This window comes from Cryptotermes secundus, unplaced genomic scaffold (genome assembly GCF_002891405.2).
Source record: "Cryptotermes secundus unplaced genomic scaffold, Csec_1.0 scaffold148, whole genome shotgun sequence".
Lineage (NCBI taxonomy): Eukaryota > Metazoa > Arthropoda > Insecta > Blattodea > Kalotermitidae > Cryptotermes > Cryptotermes secundus.
In genome coordinates this window covers 138,712-161,408 of record NW_019732378.1, presented here as the reverse complement: position 1 = coordinate 161,408, position 22,697 = coordinate 138,712, and the positions used below count along the sequence as shown (strand labels likewise).

The following is a 22,697-nucleotide window of genomic DNA, read 5'->3' as shown; positions in this document are numbered from 1 at the left end:
ATGGGGGAGTGGACATAAAGGTCCACATTCTCTTGACCTCAGCACTAGCTGGAGATGAATGGTCTGCTTTACCCCCAGGGAAAGAGACCCACGGTATCAGTTGGCTAGGAGGTTGGGTGGACCCCAGAGCTGGTCTGGACGATGTTGAGAAGAGAAAATACTTGAACCTACTTGAAGTCAAACTCCGACCCCGTGGTTGTCAAGCCTGCAGCCAGTCGTTATACCAGCTTTGCTATCCCAGTTCACCCTCATGCAGTTTACTATGAACTACTGCTTCATCCCTCTTTGGTTCAAATATTCTTTTCAGCACACTGTTCTCAAGCACTCCATGTTTTTTTATTCCCCACTTTGAGTAGGTACTTTGGATTGAGTTTGATGATTTTATTTGAATCTTTTGCTTTCTATCTGTTAGGTAGGATTTGAACCAACTTAACATTGTTCCATGAATGCCAAAAATGTGATTTGGTTAATAAAATTTCATGATTTACACAGTCAAGAGCCTTTGCCAAGTCACAGAATATTCCACCAAGATGCGTTTTTTGATTAATGGATTTCAGCACACTGTCCATTAATTTAAAGGTTGCATTTTCAATGGAAATTCCTTTCCTAAAGCCAAACTTTTCTGGGACTAGTATATTGTTATTCTGAAAATAATGGCTTAACCTGTTATGCATAACTTTTTCCAGTACTTTAGAGAAAGTAGTTAGCAGTGAAATTGGCCTGTAGTTTGACATACTAGTCTTGTCTCCTTTTTATATAGTGGTCTTACTACTGAAATCTTAAGATGATCAGGAAAGATTCCTGTGGATACTGAGTGTTTACAGATGTCAGTTAATTGGCTACTGATTAGAGATTTATAAACTTTTAAAATTTTGTTTTTATTCCATCATATCCTGAAGAGTTTTTTGTTTTGATCGAATGTATTGTAAGGTGTTCGTTACTGAATACGCCGTAGAGATTGTTAAATGGTTTATTCAACAACCTACAAATCTCGGCTACAATTAATTATAACAATGTTACGGGTTTTCACACTTTACAAACCCTACAAACAGATCTCTTCACACTATATTCAAGAGTCTTCACGTATTAATAGCGCGGGAGCTATACAAGTCTCTCTGAATTACACACTCCAAATATAACTGTACTACACCGCACACTAAGTCTCGAAAGCACACAATAAGTCTTCCAATCTCTGACTTCTTAGTTATTGCACACTGTCACATAAAATCTTGTAACCACGCGTTTGGGTCTTCTTATCGCGACTATTGCTATATTTCAACTCTAGGCTGCTGACTGGAGAACTGTCTTCGGCGCTGATACACTTTAACGCTCTCCGTTGACGGCTACAAGTTAACTCGACTACAACTGAAGTCGCCGACGGCCACATTACAACTAACTCACGCTTACTGCTCAGCCGGCTTTTATTCTGTTCGCTGTTGCCTGTTGCCCGCGTCAACAGCGTCGTTGCGTGCCACGTCACAGTGTCTGGTATAGCCTAGCAACGCTGCTACTTCACGCCGTCTTACGTCACCGCATGTTGCGCGTTACGTCACCGTGCTGAGGGGGGATGACGGAGCACTGACTCACCCGCAGCGTCACTGCTGGTGGGAGGTTTCTCCGTTGCGCAACATGTCACACTATTATGCTTTTTATTTCAGTTTCCGTGGTTGGAATGGTTTTAATACCAGGGAATTTTCTAGGAAATGCCTCTCTTAAAAAATAAATGACATTATCTACCATTTCTTGCAAAAGGTTACATTTTCTGTAATTGTTAGTATTGAAGGCATCTGCAATTTCTCCTGGGTCCTCAACTTTTTCGTCATTTATAAGGAGAGATGTTATCTCTCAGTCAGATGCAATTTTCCTGTTTCATGTTCTATTATATTCCAGATTGTTTTAATCTGATTATTCGATTTTGCTATAAGCCTAGAGCAATGCTGCCTTTTAGCCTCTTTTATAACTACTCAGGATTTTGCAGTACCTTATCTAGTATGCTCTCATATATAGATTATTACTGCTCCTGCTGTCTACATACAGACACCTTCTATGTTTAAAAGATATATTTATTCCTTGTGTAATCCATTTGTTTTTTATTCTACTTACACTTTTATTCCGCATAGGATAACTGGCTTCAAAGATATTTAAATATATAAAAAAGAGTTAAACTTATAATTTGTATCCTTATTTTTGAAAACAGGTTCCCACGTTTCATTTTCTAATAGGTGTTGAAATTGAGCAGTGGTTTCATTATTTATTTTTCTGGTTCTCTGTTTCAAGGGTGCTGAATTTACTTCCGCAATAATATTATTTACTGCAAGAAATTGAGCATCATGGTCAGAGAGGCCGTTGACTATAGGAGATGTACAAGAAGAGCTTAAATATTAATTTTGCATTATCTATAAAGATATTATCAATGGCTGTGCTTAAGGAATTTTGAACTCTTGTTGCGAAATTCACTGTGTGTGACAGATTGTATGTCCTTATTAAAGAGTTTACTTGTTTTTTCTGACCGCTTTCATTTAAATAATTTATGTTTATGTCTCCACAGATTATAAATTTAGACTTTGGATTGTACAGATATTTTAAAGTTGCATCTATTCTCCTTAGAAATTCATTAACCTCTCCTAAAGGGGCTCTGTACAGGCTTAATATAATTAGGTGAGATATTTTAGATACTAGCTGTATTGCACAGATTTCAAAGTCTTGCTACTGGGGGAGGTTTTCTTCAAGTGTTTGGCTTTCCTTGCAAATCGTCCTTTCTTTATGTCCTTCATAAAGGAGGATCCGATCATAGGTGTAATGAAAATAAATGGAAAAAGAGATCAGTAAAAATCCATGTATATGGTGTCTGCCCATCATGTTTAAGTTAAAGAGAACACTTGGATAATAGACTCTGGTGCTTCACACCATATGACCGGAAACAAGAATATTTTGCAAAATTACAAAACGCATGATTCTAAGGAACATGAAATAACCCTTGCTGATGATAACATGTTAACCAGTGCAGGTTTTGGTGATGTAAAACTTATGAATGACAATTATAGCCATATCTCAGATATATTGCATGTTCCGGGATTGTCTACAAATTTGTTGTCTATTAACTCAATTGTAAATAAGGGTACAATTGTGTTATTCACCAAAGACTATTGTAACTTATATGATCCTGATAATTTTGAGGTAAGAGGCAAAGTTCTTGCCAAAGCATAACCCGAAAATGGGATTTATTGTTTAAATACCAAAGTTAACATGACCCAATCCGCAAAAATTAAGCAACTAAAGATAAGGTAAATACCAAAGAGAAAAATGACAAATGTGGAAAATCTTGTATTAATACTGTAAAGAATGAACAAGTTGCAAGCACCCAGCAAGTTGATGAACAACAGTTGTGGCATAGGCGTTTGGGGCATTTAAATAGGGTTAGCGTGCGGTTGCTAAAAAAAGGTTTAGCTAGTGGCATCGATTTTCAAGAACAAGAAGATCAGTCAAAGAATTGTGTTCCATGTCTGGAAGGCAAAATGACAAAGAAGCCTTTCCTTCAATCAAAGAACAAAAGGTCAAAAAGAATACTTGATCTATTGCATTTAGATCTGGTTGGGCCATTTGAAGTACCCTCTTATGGGAATGCTAAATATTTGCTGACTATTGTGGATGATCATAGTAGAAAAATCTTCATTCGTTTCTTGAAACAAAAAGGTGACACATATGAAGCCTTTAAAGAATTTATGAAAATGGTTGAGACAGAAACTGGATTGACAATAAAAGCTGTTCGTTCCGATAATGGTGGTGAATTTTGTGGCAAATTATTCAATGACATCTTAAAACAAATGGGAATCAAAACGGAATTCTCTGTGCAGTATAATCCACAACAAAATGGAACTGCTGAAAGAGCTAATCGCATCATTTTGGAAAGAACAAGATGTATGTTGTATGATTCCGGCTGCAACAAAAGATACTGGGCTGAAGCAGCTCAAACAGCCGTATATCTTTTAAACAGATCACCTCACAAGAAACTAAAGAATCAATTGCCTGAAAAATTATGGACAGGAGGAAAGATTGATCTCTCCCATATAAAAAATTTTTGGATGTCAGCGTATGCACATATACCATCACAGAAACGCCAAAACTGGATGCTGTGAGCAAGAAATATATTTTTATGGGATATAGTGTACCGCAGTAAGAGATTTGCTTCCCTTAAACTCAGATAGCTTCTTTCTGATGCGTCAAAATACGATCACAAATACAATCTTACGCCATCTAAATATACAATTACAATATTTTAATAAAACTTAAGGTTACCTATAACACCCAACAAGACTGAAATCATACATAAACAGTTAATTTTTACATAACAATTGAAAGAACAGTCCTTCGCTTTCATATCACAGGCACTGGCCAGCAAACCGAAAGTTGCTTCCTGGCCGTCTTCGTGGGCGACGAATTTTAACGGAGAATAACGAACGAAACTTTGTCCGTCCCACCAAGCAAGGGAAGGGAGAAGGAGGAGGCATGGGGCCTTGGGCAGGAACGTGCGCTAAATGACAATATTCAAATCCTTATTATTCAAATTGAATTATTTATATATGAGTTCTTTTCTTTTCGTTTCTTAACTACGGAAGCAACTCTTCCCTTGCTTCCATGCATGGCACGCCACTGTTCAGCATAAGAGTCAATTTTAATGTAGTGTATTTGCAATAGAAACTGTTTGGATATACAGATTGGGCCATGGTGTATGAACACAAAACATTTGTGGAGTGTGTTTTTGCTCTGTTCAGTACATTTCATGAAAAGTATGAAAGTCTCAAGTTACTTGAAAATGAGATGGTGTCAAAATATGGGGGAGGGGAAATTACAAATTAAATGCCAGTGATATTGTCCATGGATGCACTTTGCCATGGAGAATATTAATTTTGTGTTTAGGGAGGCGGAGTTTGGGAAATGTTGCATATCTATGTGATGCAGGCTGAGTAAGGAAGGCTTATAAGTAACAACTCAAATAGGGTCTGAACATGGAAATAAATCTATGGACTAGTGTGTATTGTGGATTATCAGAATATTTTAGGGGATGAACTTCGTGAGGTGTATTGAGGACAATAATAAAGAACCAAGGACGTGTCAGTCACAGGAGAGGAGTATTAAGATGGATGTTGGGAAAAATGGAGCCAAGGGGGCTAAATCTGGGCAGGATTCTTTCATTATTTTTATTGGTGTGAGAGACCATTTGGCTACTTGTGGCGTATTGCACCAATCCTAGATGATGGTGATTGTAGAAAAATTAGTGGAACGAAAATTGGCAAGGGAAATCGAAGTACTTGCAGAAAATCTGCCCTAGCGCCACTTTGTGTCCACCACAAATCCTACGTGATGAGGCCTGGGAAACTAGCATAGGAGTTGCGTAGTTCAGAATAAGGGACAACGAGATCTATGAGAAGAATGCAATGAGGTCGCGGGTGCCATGAAATGGTAATTTCTTCGTTCACTGAGCAGCTGTTTGTGGAGAATCAGCACAATGAACTTGGTCCTGATGTATGCCACCAGTGTAGAAATTCCGTACCTGTAGACAATAATGAATTTCGTGGCCGTAAACATACAGGTAGGAGGTTATAACACGCGATGGAGATTTCTCTGCGTTCAGGGATGATGCAACATTGCATATCAGTTCAAAAAAATCCGTTGTTATAATCAAGCCGGTTAGCAGATTTTCGCCGTGAGAAAATTCAGAGTTTCGGTCTAAGGCAAAACGTTTCCGACAGGAGAAAAGGAGTGCCACACATTGTACAGCGTATATATAAATAAACCTCCCCCTTACTCACTCATGGAGATGAGCCTTTCTGGAGTAGCCTCCAATTCTGCAACTACTCAAGAATTTCCCAGAATTTTATGGAACCCGAAGGTTCATTACTGTGTTCAAAAGAGCCCTCCACTGGTCCCTATCCTGAGCCAGATCTATCCAATCAATATCATCCCATCCCCTCTCTATCGAAGATCCATTCTAATATTGTCCACCCACTTACGCCTTGTGTCTTCCCTGTAGTCTCTTTCCTCCTGGCTTTCCCACCAATATCCTATACGCATTCCTCGTCGCCCCCATTCATGCCACATGACGTGCACACCTCATCCTCCTTGACTTGATGATACTAATTATACTTGGAGAAGAGAGCAAGTTCTGAAGCTCCTCATTATGCAGTTTTCTCCAGGAACAATATTGTATAGCGTTAGCAAAATTATTTATTCTTGTTCTAGTTTTGAAATGCGGTTTTGTTACGTCACATCAACTGCTTTGTGCTCACGCGTGTTTGTGTAGCTGCGTGATATCAAGGTTGGGCTGACACTTCGTGGCTTTCCATGAGGTTTTAGTATCGAGTGCTCAGGTTTTACACCACAGAGGCCGATAAGGTTTATTTCACTTTTTCTTCTTAACACGCGCTTATTTAGCTTGGTCCCAAGTGCTTAAATAGCTGCGTGCTATCAAGGTTGGGCTGCCACTTCGTGGCTTTCCATGAGATTTTAGTCTCCAGTGTTCAGGTTTTATTCCAGGCAGGTCGTTAATTTTTATTTCATTTTTTCTTGTTCTTTCACGCTGATTTAGCTTGATCTCAAGTGGTTAAATACTTGCGTGATTTGAAGGGTGGGCTGACACTTCGTGGCTTTCCGTGAGATTTTAGTAACGAGTGTTTAGGTTTTATTCAACAGATAGCGCTAAGTTTTTATTTCGCGCTGTTTTAGGTTGGTCCCAAGTGATTAATCTTTAACGGCCGAAGTGCCCCGGTCGAGCCAGTGATGAGTACGATCGTCGTGGCCGAAGTACACCGTTTTGGCCAGTCCGGAATTTAAACTTCGCTACTAGAAGCGCATGCCGGTCAAGGTAGCCGAGCAGTATATGGCATGTACTGATGTGCTGTCTTCGCTCGCTTGGAAACCTGGATCGTGGGTTCTAATCCCACTTAGGGCATAGTAATTAAATTTTTGTGTGTGCAGGTAGAGGCCTTGCGCCGAGCTGATCACCCGTCCAGGGAGGCCTACCGAATGTGTAAGATCTAGAAAAATCGAAGTGAACGGAGAAGTACATGGAGGTAGGCCTAGGCCCACTGCGGTGTAGTGCCAGGGAAAAATGTAGTAATTACCCGACAGACTTGATTAAAACTATAGTAAAGGAATTAAGTGGATATTTAATTGAACAACAGCAAAAAGAATATACGTATGAGTTATGCCCAAACTCATCCACGAGCCAGTACTCTTATTGCCGATGCTGCAGATTAATGTTATAAAAATATACAGTAAAATTTCGATGTACATATTGTCGCGTATCGGGGGTATATCGCGACAAATAGATTCTCGATGTATTCGATGTAGCGAATTTTATTTCACATTCGCACTTACAATCACCCAAATTACAGATTTACGATTACTGCTATCTGCAGTATCACAATTAGTACACTGAAAAATGCCACAATACAACTGACTAGTTGCTGGCTAACTCGGCGGTAGCTCCAGGACTCACTGACTGACTCAGTACAACTCAGTACAACTCTGCGGTAGCCACACTAGAACTGACTGTGAATAGCCTTCGCTGCTCCGTATGTAGCCTCGATCGGACAGTACGGGAAAACGGCCACGTAATAGGCACCCTTGTTGCTATGTCGCTGTGTTGCTATGTAACGCTAGCGGAGGTAACCGTTGTTACTACTTGGTGACGTCACCGCTGTTGACTTGCGTTGCCTAGCGACCAGGATGCTAGGACTCGGCTAACATCGGCTCGCTTCGGCTTCGCTCGGCGCATCACGGCTGGCGGGGGGTGGGGCGTCATTCATAGCTCAGCACGTCACAATATCTTTTGTTATCTGCTTGATGTCTGTATAGGCTGAAATGAAAATACCGTATTCGATTTCGCTAGGAACGCACAGAAAACACATTGCATTCTGTACATCAGCTAGGATGCAACTGTATTTTCACGACCCTAGAGAGGGCAATAATCTCTTGCAGCTTTAACGGAAGGTCTTAGAACTTAAGAAGGGACCCCTCTAACTTTCTCTTGTATAGCCATTCTTTCATTCTTCTGTCCTCTAGTCAAAAGATTCGAAAATCCGAAGAGTGTAAGCAGTGCTAGCAGAACACCACTTGATTTTATTGTTTCCATCTGTTTTACCACTCCAGTGACTGCTAAATTTGTTAAGTGTTACAAACAGAAATGAATTTATAACGCAGAACAAGTCTGTGAAGAACTGGGAAATCATTTTTGTAGTACTCATCAAAATTAAAAACAAAAAATTTAAAATGGAATATAATTTATATAAAAAAATTCAAATCTTCCGTTATAATATGCGACAGTATGTTCTTTGCTGACACAAACAAAGTTAATTACAACCTTTTTCATAAAATTTGAGTTAGATACAGCATTTTTAAACAATGCTTAAAATTGTTTAAGCGTCCTAACAGGAACTGACATTTAGAGACAGAGTAGCAGCGGGCATTTAAATAAACTCCGGCCAGCTCAAGCTTACTATCATTTCAGAAGTCTGGCGTTTAAAGGTTAAAGAACTCGCTGACAAGGATAACAGTCAAAGTCAGAACGAGACAGTTATTGCACTGCCCAGCTGGTCAACCTAAGCAGAGAGTGGATCACATTAGAGGCAGGAACGAAAGTTTCTGATGTATATAACGTCAAAGGAGATTACCTCAGAGATGACATCACGGAGAGTGACGTGAATAACGGCCTGAATGTATTAAGGGCGGATCGGTACTCGCCCTACCGTCTGACACACGGGACGGAGATGAGAGGTCCAGCGGACAGTGAGCTGGAAGCTTACGAAAGGAGGTATCGAAATGAGGCAAGCGCATGAGGGCGCGTGGTCAGGTTGGCCGGAGAACTGAGACAAGCTCACTTGACGGCTAGGAGAAACCTGAGCCAGTTACGAAGGGACCAGCATGTTCGCCACGATAAGAGCGCAAGGAGTGTGGAATACCGCTCAGGTCAGCTGGTGTACCGCAAACAGATGGTCCGAGGAAGGAAATTTGACCCAAAATGGATAGGACCGTATAGAGTGATACGGAAGGTCTCTGACCTAATTTATAGAATCCAGATAGGAAAGAGGGAGGCGAACCTCCACGTCGAACAGTTCAAATTATGCAAAGCATCAAGGGAAGTACTCCGCGAAAGACGAAGGCAGCACAAGCGCCGAATGAGAGAACAAGAAGATGTGGATACAATCTGACACAGCGTCGGAAGCAGGCAGCGAAGAGTCGCTAGCATCATACGCTTCGTACGAGAGGCGAAGTGTGAATGAAGAAAACCGCGGCGTCAGCAGTAATGACGCGCATCGTCCCGCAGCGGACGGAAGAGAGAGAGAGAGCAAGCGATAGAAAGGGACAGCTCCAGCGAGGCGAGTGGATACCACACACCAGCGCAGAGTCGAGCGAATCAAGGGGAAAACCGGCATAAGTACGAACTATGACCTAGGATACGGCGTAACTATAGAGAGTAAAGACGGGCGGAGGTAGACGCTCGCGTAAAAGTAGAAATTGCGTACAAACCTGACAGGGTTAGTTATAAGATAGACAGGGTAACATCGCAAGGGATGGCTGCACGTTTGTATCCAAGGAACAAGTTATTTGCGAATTCTTGCGCGACAATTGATTTTTTAGGACCAGACGGTAACAAGGGCTCGAAAACGGGAAACAGGCATTGTGATGCATCCCGGAAGTTGCTGATTGGCTACGGGCGAAGCAATTCGCCTGATTATATGGTTTACGACCCAGAACCCTTACCCACGTTGGGCCTAGTTTAGACAAACTACAGGGTAAATTGAAGACTGTAAGGAAGGGACGGTACAATTTGCATAAGGGTAACGCCCATAACCGAAAAGGGGACGCAACTGTTCAAGCAGTTCCATTTTGTTTTATACCAGTCAGGATTACACCCTGTGCACTTGAGAAACGTTATTAGAGAGTAAACAGGTAATTTGGAGACCCACATTTTCTTTTTGGGAATGCATGGTTATATGTAGTAGTGAAGCCTACAGGAGCAGGAGCAGATGTGTAAGCACGCCAGAGTGCCCTATGAACATTCCGGGCAAGGAGACCCGAGAGTCAGCCACAAGCGGGAAGCTGCAACCGGTTCGTCGGACAGCGATGCTACCAGCGAGTCGGCAGTCGAGCCCGAGGCCCACGAGAACAGCCCAGATAGAGCTGCGCCGCAGTTCCGGACCTCATTACTTTCAGAGAAGGTCACGTATGGACACTAGACACTACGAGATCACCCAAGGGACAGACCCATTTCCGTCACCGCCCCCACAACAATGTCCCAGCTACAGCAACAGATGAAGATCAGTTCCTGACGAGGAAACGAGTTTGGAGAGGAGCCGTGGCCGATTCCAGAGATGGCAGTCTAGCAGTCTGTCTGTGGAGGCACAGACAGAGGCACAGGCCTTCCGAACGAGCTATCCAAGGGAGAGACCAACAGCGAGATGGCAGCTGAAGGGGATCATCAGGCCAGAGGCTTTCGAGTTTGATCCGAGACTACAGTGTTCAGTGATGAAGCGAGACTAAGTGATGACAAGACCGATTGAACAGATGTGGAGAGGCCATATCAGACATTAAGGATTCTTCTGTAATAAGTGTATATTTACAACATTGATATTATAACGTGAGACACTACATAGAGACATATATAGAAAACTAGTCCAATATTCCCAGTTAACGGGGATATCCCACGTTTTGTTTGGGTGATGTTGTGCCCTGAAGGCCGACTTCCGATAAAATGTTAAAAGGGTATTAAATTTTATCATTTTAGGGTAAATGTTGGTTACGATAGAATTAGTTTGGGGAAATACTTGTAAGGAGTACGAAAGAGGATGTAAGAAGGGTTAAGAAACTTCAAGGAATTTCTGCGTATGGAGTTAGACGGCCGTTAGCCTTTGACTCTTCGATGTCTTGTCAGCAGAATGACGTTGGAGGTATATCAAACTGCTAACTACAGAATATAAACTTGAGTGAAGGGAGGGACATTTGTAGGTAAAAGAGTTAGCCAAATGGACTAGCAGACAAGAGGCGTATCCACCCCACGGATCCCAGCCAACGGGAGCCGCCACCTTGGGATAAGACCTCATTGGAGGCGGAACTGCACCCCCGGGAAAGTAATGAGTTAGCATGAATAATCGTATATAACTCTTAGAGCAAGTTATTATGGGGATTATTTTAACAGTAAATTTGAGTATTTGTTGTCGGAGGCCATGCTGGAAGAACCACCGACCGGGTGCCAGGCGACGCCATCCGTCTGCAGTCTCAACACAAAGTAAGTGAAACAAATCTTATCGCCATGCTATTTAATTGTGATATTATTAAAGTGTATCTCCTGCAATGGGACATGAGTTAGGAACGTTACGAAAAGTGTACAGGGCGTAAGAGTAGCCCAACGGAGTGATGCAGACGTAAACATGTGTAATATAGAGACCGCAGAGGGTGGTGTCGAGATGCAGGGATGTGCAAATGGTTTTCAACTCTCGATTTAAAGAGTGGCTATTGGCAAGTCGATGTACACCCAGACGACAAAGAGAAAACAGCGTTTTCGACAAGGCAAGGGTTAAGACAGTTCACAGTCATGTCCTTGGCCTCTGCAATGCTCCGGCAACCTTCGAGAGGCTAATGGAGACAGTCCTAAGAAGACTCACGTAGGATTCATGCCTTGTATATTTGGACGACGTGATCGTAATAGGCCGCACATTCCAAGAGCACATGCCTAACTTACGGAAAGTGTTCGAGAGGTTCAGGGAAGCCCGTCTGAAACTTAAACCGGAAAAGTGTAAATTCTTGCAGGAAGAGGTCAGGTACCTCGGACATAGTGTATAACACGGAGGGGTATCCACCGACACGGAGACGTTGATAGCCGTGCGAGAGTGGCCGACCCCGAAGGATAAACATTAAGTTAGAAGCTTTCTGGGATTATGCGCGTATTACATGCGATTTATTTCATGGTTTTCCAACATTGCGAAACCACTAACTAGACTAACGGAAGAGAAACAAACCTTCTAGTGGACTCCAGAAGTGGAGGCCGCTTTTCAAACACTAAAGGGTGCCCTATGTGCTGCCCCTATTCTTGCCTACCCACAGCCAGGAGAGAAATTCATTGTGGACGCAGATGCAAGTAATGTCGGAATTGGAGGAGTTCTCTCTCAAATACAGGAAGGAAAAAAGCGTGTCATAGCTTACTTCACAAAGACGCTAAACAAAACAGAAAGAAATTACTGCGTAACCCGACGAGAAATACTTGCCATAGTGAGGACACCGGAACTTTTCCACAAATACCTCTACGGGCAACAGTTCCATCTGCGAATGGACCACTCTGTGCTTACCTGGCTTATGAGTTTCAAGAACTTAGAAGGACACCTACGCGTTGGATACAGCATCTTCAGGAGTGCAACTTTAATTCGGAGCATCGTCAGGGCCGAAGACATAACAACGCCGACGCTCTAGACGACCCTGCAAAGAGCAATGTGCACACTGCCACAAAGTTGAGACGCGGGCAGAGGTAAAGCAAATACGCGCTATTGGAACCCTACGGGCAGCCGGCTGATACCCGGTTACCCTAAGAGAGGAACAGCTAAAAGACCCAGACATAGAGCCTGTTCTACAGGAAGTAGAAAACGGCCAACGACCGAAATGGCAGTATATCGCGGGTCGGAGTCCCACGTACAAAAGCTACTGGGCCCAGTGGAAATCGCTAGCTGTTAGAAACGGCGTAGTAGAGCGGAGAAGACGAATGCATACAGGATAAGTAAGAATTGAGGCTTTCACGGCGGAGACTATGAAGAAAGCAGTCTTCTGTGATTTGGCACCGAGTATATATGTGGTGTTATCCGACGTCAGTTAACACCACATATACACTGTGACAAATCCCAGAAGACTGCTTTCTTCATACAGGATAAGTTGAGAAAGCCAGAAAGGGCTTATTACTGTGATGACACATGCTCACCACGGTTCTTTATCCTAAGGCAAACAGACCCAGTACAAACCCTTCCAAATTATTTCTTTCAAACCCACACTTAGGTCTCCAAAGTGGTCTGCTTCTTTCAGGTTTTCCCTCCAAAACTTTGTATGCATTTCTCACTGTTCCATGTGCACTGCATGACTTACCCACATCTCTCTCCTTGAACTCATTGCTCTCCTAAATAATATCCCAAACCGTTATCACCCAAGTGTAAAGAAACTCTCAACATGGTTCATGGAAACAAACAGAAGTGTTTCACAAAATATTTAGTTACTTTGGCCAACACAACTGACATACAATAAAATTCATATCTGTGCACAGAAGCACAAAACACTCAGAATTCATTCGCTTACATCAGGAAACATTTCTTCAGCTCTATACAGTACAATTCTTGCCACTCCCGTTGCAAGAGAATGCAGAATCTTTAGTAACCTTGAAACCTCTTCATCACATTATAAATATCTTGTGGGTTCATTGGAATTATCTCACAAGAGTCCTAGTAACTTATTGGTTCTAACAATACCCTAACAAACTGTGAAGAGTTCTGTGACGCCCTAAGGATTTTTGCTGCTATAGAATTTATCTCAGATACAGTTCTGTTTATGCAAAATTTAATTTCATCTGCATCAGAGCAGCTTAAAAGGAAACAGAAGTGGTACATCACAAGCAGCAAACATGCAACAAACTATAAATGTCTAGAGACACTTCAGAAAAAGGCCTTCAAAGGCGAATCAGCAGCATATTCGAGTTGTTTCAAGTGCACAGACAGACAGACAGGCAGACAAAGATGAGAAAAACAACTGGAATTCCTGCCTATTTGTGATATCTGCCTAACAGTGGATATACAGAAACATACAGCTCACCTCAGGTTTAGCCTTTATTTCCTGAAATGTTATTCGCACAGGATCAGCTTCCTCTTGTGACTCTGAAACTTCCTCAGCTTTTATATTCATGGCCTGGCTTGCATCATGACTTGCTGGGTATATCTCACCATATGGACCCACTACAACCTTCTCTGAATTTGAACAGTTCTGTGAAGGCATCACATCTTCTATCAGTCATGGCTGTACAACACCATACATGAAACAATATATGCTCTCCTTGCTGTAGCTGTTTTTCATTACATCCAACCCATAACAGCTGCTCTGTACAGATTTCTTCTCTTCAGACTTCATAATCTTAGCAAGTGTTAAGTTCATAATGCAGAGACCTTCCTGAGGAACCAATGGTCCCTGTGGAAGTACGGAAAATACATATCTGCTCTTTATGGAACCTAAGCACTCATTACTGTGTTCACAAACCAATCATGAATTTTCATCCTGATACAAACAAACACAGTCCAAAACCCCATAATTGTGTCTTTAACAAAATCCATCTTCACAGTTGTCTCCTAAGGGATCTCATTCTTTCAGGTCTTTTGTCAAAATTTTTGTATGCGTTTCTCATTCTCACATGCGTACTATATGACCTACCCATATGACGATCTGAACAACCGTTTATAGGACCTGAACAAGCTTGCAGCATCTCAATTGGAGTTGTCAACAAGCGATCAGGGACTGGACTGATAGAAACCATAAAAATACTGGGAATCCATAATTGGACTCAGACAGGCAAAGGGGTTTATAGCAGAACCCTCTGCCAGAAGAACGAAAGATCTGTTGAGATTATATAGAGATCAACTAAGATGGGTGGTAGGATTACTTACCAGACACTACCACATGAAAGGATACCTTTTCAGGGTGGGACTGACAGGCAACCCAACCTGTGAAAAGTGCCTACAGGAAAATCAATCAGTAGCAAAGATGCTGTGTGATTGTAAGGAAATAGCTTATTTAAGATTTTGTCACTTGTGACTATCATAACGGCCCCATATGCTGGGTCATACCCTTTATTAAAAGTGTAGGATTAATAAAGGGCTAAACCAAGGTGAAACACAACTATTCATTGAAGATCGCAGTGTGGGGGCACGTCTTTTTGGGCTACCCCTTACATACTGTAACATGTTTGGAAAAGACACTTTCATAGTAACGCAACAACAGTGAGCCGTTGTGTCGAGAGCGTCGAATCTCCACGGTTACAATGAATACATGGAGCGTTCCCACAGAGACAACGCAATAACAGTAGGTCATTGCGTAGGAATCGCAGAATCAACAAACCAGCCTTTCCACGGTTATAACAGAGGGTTCATTTTTATATAGCAGCGGCCGAGGGTATAAAAAGGGGTTGAATGCATTCGCCAGACACTCTCGGGGCAGATGCCGAGAAATACAGGAGTAACTCTGGGAATAGTCGCTACAGAAGACATTCGAAATATAGCAGCCGAGATCAGTGGTACAAGAAGCTGTGGGATTGTCGTCAATACTCCAATGGACAAACCACACGAAACTGTACAATTGTATATATTGAATCGTTTAAAGTCAATATACAGAACACGGAATACACGTATAATGTTCAAGCGTTGGCTGGCCTGTCTGGGCGGTGATGCCGGTGATCGACTGGCTCGGTCGGTTGCTGTGTAGCGGAAGATGCGTTCGCTGAAGGCTTGCTGCAGCTATGTCAGCTGCCCGGTAGCAAAAGTGGAGTTGATGCCTGTAACTGCGTTGCCGTTTCGAGTTGAACTGCTTGCACCTTGGGTTCCCGGTCTTAAATACTACCGGCCGGGAGGCCGGTTGGAAATGGTATAAATTCCGTGTCTCTTTGGTCACAGCTGCCAGTTTGGCACTTTCTGAAAGGGGTGACGGTTGTCTGCCAGACGCTGTGGGGATGCTCCCATATCACCCCCCCCCACGGAGATGTCTGCTCAGCTGGTGAAGCGAGCAGGGAGGCGGATTTGACGTCCACAGCGCGTAGCTTTTGCGGCGAGTTGTGTAGGTGTGGCGGGTGAGGCCGGTGTTGCTGTGGTTGTCGGGTTGAAAGTCGTGTGGGTCCCGTGGCTGGATTCGTTCAGCATGTAGGCAGGCTTGACCCGATCAGTTGACACAGTTACGGGCCTGTCGCGTACAAGAATTTGCATCGTCTTGTCCCTCCGCGTGAGAACCTGGTAGGGGCCGCGGTAGGGGGGCTCCAATGCCCTGCGGACTGCGTCCTGCCGGAGGAAGACGTGAGTGCAATTACCGAGGTCTCTGTGCACGAACGTAGCCGGGGAGGCGTGCCGTGATGCCGGAATCGGCCTGAGTTGAGCCATATGCTGCCGTAGTTCGGTGATTAACTGCGCTGGGTCCGCTGGTTCGGTGGTCGGTGTTAGCAGCTCGCCGGGCACTCTGAGGGGCTCACCGTACACGAGCTCAGCTACCGATGCTTGTAGGTCCTCCTTGAAAGCCGTGCGGATTGCGAGGAGAACCAGGGGAAGCGCCTCAGTCCACTGTTGTTCCGCTTAGCACATGATGGCTGCCTTCATCGTCTGGTGGAAGCGTTCCACGAGTCCGTTAGCTGCTGGGTGGTGGGCGGTTGTACGTGAAAACTGGATGCCGCACAGCCTGGCCAGGGATGTGAAGAGTTGTGATTCGAACTGGCGTCCCTTCTCGGTGGTGATCGTCTGCGGGCAACCGAAGCGTGATATCCAGCCGGTCAGCAGGGCGGGTGCCACTGTGTTAGCTGTGATGTCCGGAATGGGGACGAATTCTGGCCAACGGGTGAAACGGTCGACCGCAGTGAGGCAGTATGTGTAGCCCGCTGAAGTCGGAAGGGGTCCCACAAGGTCGATATGGACGTGCAGAAAGCGAGCTGCCGGCGTTGTAAAGTCGCCCAGTGGAGTGACTGTGTGGCGGGAGACTTTGGAACGCTGGCAGGACTGGCAAGCTCGTGCCCAGGTGCGGCAATCCTTCTGTACGCCTGGCCACACGAATCGCTGTGCGACCAGCTTTGCTGTTGCTCTGGTGCCTGGGTGTGACAGATCGTGGACGGACCGGAATACTTGGAGTCGTAGAGGCGCTGGAACGTACGGCCGAGATCTCCCGGTAGACGTGTCGCAGTAGACGGAGAGTGCGGTACCGGGGACTGTTAGTTTCTCGAGCCGCAGGGCGGTGGTTGACCCCAGGAGTGCTCGAAGTTCGTCGTCGCTGTCCTGGGATGCGGCGAGTACGTCGTACGGTGGTGGCGCGGTGACGGACTCGACGCGGGAGAGGGCGTCGGCGACAACGTTGTCTTGTCCAGAAATGTGCCGGATGTCGGTTGTGAACTGGGAGACGAAGTCTAGATGGTTGAACTGACGGGGTGAGCATTTATCCCGCTTCTGCTGGAAGGCGTATGTGATGGGCTTGTGGTCAGTGAAGATGGTGAAGTGTCGGGCTTCCAGCATATGCCGGAAATGTTTGACAGCCTCGTAGATGGCCAGCAGCTCGCGGTCATAGGCGCTGTATTTTTGCTGGGCAGGGTTAAGTTTCTTTGAGAAAAAAGCGAGGGGCTGCCAGACGTTGTTAACTTGTTGCTGCATCACGGCACCCATGGCGGACGTGGAGGCATCCGTGACGAGTGCGAGTGGAGTGGATGGGTCAGGGTGCGCGAGCAGAGTGGCGTTTGACAGGCTCGCCTTGCAANGCACTCTTCAAATGCCTTCAGGAGCTCCGGTGTCCAGGAGATGGGGTGGGAGCCCTTGACTCTAGGGCCGGAGAGAACGTCGTGCAGTAGTGCTTGGGTGGCAGCCGCGTGGGGTAGAAATCGCCGGTAGAAGTTGACCATGCCCAGGAAACGACGGAGCTGGCTGGCGGTCTTTGGTGGTTGGCAGTCCTGCAGATGAGTTACTCGCTCTGCCAGAGGTTGGGACCCCTCGGCGGACACCTTGTAGCCGAGGAAGGTGACCTCGGGTGCTCGGAAGACGCACTTCGCCGGGTTGATTATGATCCCCTGTTTCTGGAGATGCTGGAAGAGTTCCCGCAGGTGAATCTCGTGCTCCTCTGGTGATCGGGAGAATACGAGGATATCGTCCAGGTACGCGAAGCAGAAGTCGAGTCCCCGCAGAATGTTGTCCATAAACCGTTGGAAGGTTTGGGCGGCATTGCGCAGGCCGAAGGACATGAAGGGAAACTCGAACAGGCCGAAAGGAGTGGTAATGGCTGTCTTCTGAATGTCGCCGGGATTGACGGGAATTTGGTTATAGGCTCGTACCAAGTCAATTTTGGAGAAAATGGTACAGCCATGGAGTTGGTGTGAATAGTCGTGGATGTGTGGGACTGGGTAGCGGTCAGGGATTGTCCGGGCGTTGAGCGCTCTATAGTCGCCGCAAGGACGCCAACCGTTGTCCTTTTTGGGAACGACGTGCAGTGCCGAAGACCAGGAGCTTTCAGAGCGGCGAGCTGTGCCATCTCGCAGCATAACGTCGAACTCTGACTTGGCGATGGCTAGCCGGTCTGGTGCTAGCCGTCGGGGTCGGCAGGTCACTGGCGGGCCTGGTATCGTCCGTATATGATGCACGGTGCTGTGGCGGACTTTGCGCTGGACCCCGGCTGGGCGGGTGAGGTCCGGGAATTCGGAGATGAGGCTGTCGACCGGTGTGCCGCCAGTGTTGGTCTTGACGCTCGAGATCTGCATGCTGGTGGCTTGAGCCCGTACGGATAACGTCGTGACCCTGTCCATGAGACGCTCGTTTCGGCAGTCCACCAACAGGCCAAAATGGGAGAGGAAGTCCACACCGATTATGGGATGCGTGACGTCGGCCACTATGAAACGCCACGTGAAATCCCGGCGGAGACCCAAGTTGAGGCTGAGAGGCAGCCATCCGTAGGTGTGGATGGTAGTGCCATTAGCAGCGGAGAGGTCGTAGTTCACCCTCTCCTTCCGTCGCGGGACAAGCCTGCGGGGGTATACGCACAGGTCGGAACCGGTGTCGACCAGGAACTGCCGCTTGCTGTACTTGTCGGTGATGAAGAGGCGGCCCGTTGTTAAAGAGCAGACGAGTGCCGCCGGTGGTGTCTGCTGCTTTAGTTTCCCTGCTGGTGGTAGTCACAGGGTGAGGTACACCTTTGTGCCCGGGCCCCGAATCGACGATGGTACCAGCAGAGGGTGGATGCGGGGTCGTCTCGGGAAGGGGATCGGTTGTGTGTGTGGTAGTTCCTGGTAACTGGGTGGGAGAACCTGGTTCTGTAGCGGGGGTCTCTGGGGTTGGGAGGATGCTCTTTGGAGTTGGGCGGAGGGTCTCTGGGGCTGTTGCGGGGGCGGTTCTGCTCGGCCCGGAGTGCTGCCACCTGTCGGGAGAGGTCCTCTATTTCTTCCTTGAGTGCGGCGTTGGGCGATGGCCCCACGCTAGCGAGCGCCGGTTGTGGTGCAGCCTCAGTGATGCGGTCTGCGCAGCGGGCGGCGGCTTCCAAACTGCAATCATTTTGGCCGGCGAGTATGGTCCTTATGTGGGGAGGCAGCCGACTGGACCAGATGGTGCGCAGGATATACTCGGGCATGTCGGGGGCGAGGGTTCTGAGATGCCTCAAGAACTGCGACGGTTTACGGTCACCCATCTCCTCGACCGTGATGAGTTGGTGGATGCGTTGCTCCTTCGAGGGGGTCAGCCGCCCCACGAGCTCGGCCCTGAGCGTGGCGTAGGGATTATGTTCGGGCGGCGCGGTGATGATGTCCGCGACGCTTGCCGCATAACTTTGGTCCAGCTGCGAGATTGTGTAACAAAATTTTGTTTGTTCGTCTCTGATGTTGGCCAATGAAAACTGTGCCTCAGCTTGGGCGAACCATACGGCAGGCTGCTCGGCCCAGAACGGCGGGAGTCGCACAGTCACTCTCGGGGCCTCGGTTGTTGTCGTGCTGTCAACGGTCGCCATACTTTATCGGGGTCACCAATGTGGAATTGTCGTCAATACTCCAATGGACAAACCACACGAAACTGTACAATTGTATATATTGAACCCTTTAAAGTCAATATACAGAACACGGAATACACGTATAATGTTCAAGCGTTGGCTGGCCTGTCTAGGCGGTGATGCCGTGCTGAGCGTGCCGGTAGGATCGACTGGCTCGGTCGGTTGCTGCGTAGCGGAAGATGCGTTCGCTGAAGGCTTGCGGCAGCTATGTCAGCTGGTAGCAGAAGTGGAGTTGATGCCTGTAACTGCGTTGCCGTTTCGAGTTGAACTGCTTGCACCTTGGGTTCCCGGTCTTAAATACTACCGGCCGGGAGGCGGAGCTAAAGTTGCAGTCGTCACGGGGCGCATCCATTGGGCCGTGCACGGAAAGGCGGAGTCACGGCGAAGTTTATAAATATATGTAGTTGGTATATAAGTCGCAGTAGTTGGAAATGGTATAAATTCCGTGTCTCTTTGGTCACAGCTGCCAGTTTGGCACTTTCTGAAAGGGGTGACGGTTGTCTGCCAGACGCTATGGGGATGCTCCCACAAAGCAATTATAACAGTGAAGCAGTGGGTAATAATTGTACTCGTAAGTGTATAAGTGGAACCTTCAATAAAGTTTCGCTGAATCTGAGACCCACGTTAATTTATTTGTTGCGTGACATACCCAACACGTGACAATGCATACATACCCATATGACTCTCCTTCAATTGATCCCTCTCTCACATAATAAGGCAAAGTGTTACGATATGACAATGCACAATCTTTCATAACCTCGAAACTTTAGTTTATCACACATGTTGGTAGAAAATTAATTAATATACAAGAATCTTAGCCATATTGCATCACATTTCTAACAAGTGTAGCAGTAGCTAGCTCTGAATATTTGCCTAAGTCTGTAAGGAAACATCCTATTTATTTTGAACAATCATACTGACGTTCACATGTTCTCGCAGTAGAGACCGGCAGTGATTATGAAGCTTAGTGCCTTATTACACGTTGTATAGTCTAACAGATTGTTGTTCAGGTCTGAAGGAAGCTAGTTCAGCCATTTTGGGTGAGCATCTTGCTTCCATAACTTCGGTAACTAGCTACAAGGCTGCACGGAGTTACGTCCTAGAAACAGCAAACCTACTCTACAAATTTATAACGCAGAACAGGAAAAATGCATTTGTATGCCTTGCATATACAAACATACCATATACCATCAGCTCTCACGACTTCCTTTACAAGTCGGATTGGTATGTGAATAGCCGAGAAAGGGCATAAAACAGTAAAATATACATTCTACCAGAAACATGACCCTCGAAATGGGCGCTGAGAAGTTTAGCAGAATTCCAACTAGTACTTGAAACTGCGGAATTATATAATAAACACCACAATTTGTAGGAATATGAGGAAACTGAATTTCTCTCGAATGATCCTAATTATTCCTTAATGAATAAACAAAACTTTCAAACTTCCGCCATAAAGTTCATCAGTGTAAGATCGAAACTTAAATGCAAGACTTTGTTCTACTTCTGTAGATGGTGGTCACTCGTGGTCCTCGTGGTAGATCGTGCTCCTGGTCGTCATGCTACCATTGACGACACAGAGAGAACAGAGTGCACTGAAGGGGCGGGTGTACAAGTAGTAGAAATTATGCTCAACAGATGGATCTGCAGTCACACCTGTTTGTCATCTGTCGCCTACACCAGATGGGCATGGCCTAGACCAATGCTTTTCAACCTTTATGGGACCGCGGCCCAGTAGGTCCTTTTTTTATAAGACGAGGGCCAGTCCCAACAAATTTACTCGTAAATACCTTTCCAGTTTTGTTAAAGTTCATGAATTAAGCTAACGTAATATTAGTAATTAATTATAGCATAATCATAAAGAGTATTAGTACACTTATGTATACGGTATAAAATTACTTTCCCCCAGTCCTCTAAATTCAAGGCCATTGATGATGCTAGTCTTCAGGTCATCTACAAACTGTCCCAAAGTTGGGTTATTGTTTGAACCACAGTTCAAACGAATAGCTCCAAATGTGTTCTCCAGGGGATCCTGATTCAGGTTTTGGGTGTGAAGGTACTCAAAACCCACCCCTTTCAGTGTCCTCCACACATGCTGGGCAGAAGTGAGGTCAATCAGCCACCAATTCTGTGAAGGATGAGGATGAAGAAATGCAAGTTTGCCATCCTTGAGGAAGATCCAACTCTTTATCCCCATACTTGCCCTTTTCCAGAGCTCTATATGGGGACTGTTGTCACTGAGTGGGCAACACAGTGTGTTCCCTCGGCCAACACTTGTTCCACCATTGAAACTATTAAAGAGGTTGTCAACCTCCTCAACAAACCCAGCTGTTGCCATGTATTCGCTGCTGCACCCACCTGAACATGTAGGGGGAAACAGAAGTTAGTGTGCCTCCTTACGTGGTGAATTACAGTTTCTTTACATTGGAAAATAACACATTACTTTAGAAAGGCCTAACATTATACAAAACTTGTACATTTCATTAAATGTTTCTTCATATTAAAATCTTTGCCAAATAATTCACCTTAATTATATCACAGATAGTGTCGTCTGTTTTTCAAATATTTCCTAATTATCCTAAAGCAGTATTTTGACATATTCTACATAACTTGTATATTGATATACAGTTTCAGAAGTCAATTCAAGTCAGATGATAATGACGTTTGTTTGATTACAACTGGATTCTGGGGCAGTAACTTTGAAAAGTAGTCATCATTATTAGTCACTTCATTCATAAAAGAAACTCAATAGTGCTTACCTGTAGCCACTAGAGCATTGAGGCTTGCTGCAACAGTATGGCTCATGACCTGTGCAGCCAAGCGCACATTCATTGAGCTCTGTGCTGTGGGGTTCAGGTGGGTGTCTGTCAGCCTATATAAAAGGCGATACACAAGGCGACACAAGACTAAAATAATGAAAC

At 45.3% G+C, this 22,697-nt stretch overlaps 1 protein-coding gene across 1 annotated transcript; it reads right to left on the bottom strand.

The window, feature by feature from the left end:
- Positions 1-18,894: 18,894 nt before the first annotated feature.
- On the bottom strand, positions 18,895-19,740 carry LOC111867558. Its single transcript, XM_023857539.1, has one exon. The coding sequence runs from the start codon at positions 19,738-19,740 to the stop codon at positions 18,895-18,897; it is 846 nt and encodes a 281-aa protein (XP_023713307.1).
- Between the last annotated feature and the right edge of the window lie 2,957 nt (positions 19,741-22,697).

Excerpts from the sequence above, each read along its gene's own strand:
- LOC111867558 (XM_023857539.1), bottom strand. The coding sequence starts at position 19,740 with ATGGCGACCGTTGACAGCACGACAACAACCGAGGCCCCGAGAGTGACT.